General features: G+C 52.7%; 1 protein-coding gene across 1 annotated transcript in view; it reads right to left on the bottom strand.

The window, feature by feature from the left end:
• Positions 1 to 230: 230 nt before the first annotated feature.
• The window catches only part of LOC104270530 (potassium/sodium hyperpolarization-activated cyclic nucleotide-gated channel 4-like), a gene marked incomplete at its 5' end in the record, with an annotated part of 96,918 nt that continues 95,965 nt past the window's right edge, over positions 231 to 1,183 (bottom strand). The window contains one exon of the mRNA XM_009864923.1: positions 231 to 1,178. Within this exon, the coding sequence (XP_009863225.1) occupies positions 231 to 1,178 (948 nt within the window). The remainder of the gene's footprint in view (positions 1,179 to 1,183) is intronic.

Here is a 1,183-nt window from a genome sequence, read left to right as displayed (position 1 = left end):
AATATTCTATAAAATCAAGTGACCAAAAATCTATAGCTCTAAGAATACCTGGTTATCTTCTTTTTTTGTCATTTTTCATCTTTTTTGGTTTTTTTTCTAACCACAGTTAAACCTAAACAAAAGAAATGGAGAAAAAGAGGGCGAGGGGGGAAGAAAAGGAAAAAAATGATTCATGAAAGTCTAATCAGGAACTGAATTGCACGGCTGACATAACCAGCTCTCAGGAGTCCTCACAAATTGGAGGGCAGTTTGGATCTGACAGGTTCCAGATCTCCCGTGAGCACTATGGATTCTTTCCGCCCACCAGCAGTCAGAGAAGCGGCGCCTGCAGCGCCAGCCCCAAACACCAGTGGATGTGGTAAGGAACCTGAGGACATCTGACGTGGTAAAGTCACACGCCCAGGAATTGAGCTACAAGGCTTCCCAAGAAGTCCAGTCCCTCCACCCGGAAAAGGTGAGAAGCTGGAAACAGATTCTCTAGAGGAATGGGGAGAACTTTGGCTCAGTGACTGAGACAGCTCTTGGGGCAAAGATGGCTGGGAAGCAGAAATCAACTTGATGTCCTGGTTCAGACGTCCCAGCGGCACAGGCTGCGTGCTCTTGGAGTGCAGGATCTGCGGAGGTGGGCTGGCGGTCTGAGGCAGGAGCAGAGATCCGTGAGAGCCTGAGGCCCCAGGAGGGCCACACTGGAAAGTTCTTGTTGCCACTGGGCTCTGACTAGGAGGACTAAGGCCAGAAGGGGTGTAAGAGGGAGAGGCGACACCAGACTGTTGTAGTGGAGACATGGAGGCAAAAGGAGGCCGTTCTTGGTGGAGCTGGGCTATCGTTCCAGTTAGAGATCCTAATGCACTTGGATGTGTTTGGCACAGGCCCGAGGACGACCCACCAGAGGCCTGTGCCAGCTGGCTGAGGCTGGAGGATGGAGAATTGGAAGAAGGAGGGGGTTGGAAGTGATTCACTCCTACCAAAGTCCCACTGCCCGAGAGCTGCTGTAACTGTCCCCCCTGCAGCGGTCTTGTGGCAGGCTGGAACTGATTCAGGAGACTCGGGGGTGAGTTTGATGAGAGCTGGGTGAGTGATGTTGATGGGGAGCTAGTGGTGGCTTGCTGGAAGTGCCCAAATCCACTGCTTGAAAGGGCTGGCTGCTGCTGCTGCTGCGGCTGCTGCGGCTGCACAGGCTGAG

This window comes from Apaloderma vittatum, unplaced genomic scaffold (assembly GCF_000703405.1).
Source record: "Apaloderma vittatum isolate BGI_N311 unplaced genomic scaffold, ASM70340v1 scaffold9882, whole genome shotgun sequence".
Classification (NCBI taxonomy): domain Eukaryota; kingdom Metazoa; phylum Chordata; class Aves; order Trogoniformes; family Trogonidae; genus Apaloderma; species Apaloderma vittatum.
The sequence above is the reverse complement of the archived record's forward strand: the minus strand, read 5'-3'. Positions and strand labels throughout refer to the sequence as shown.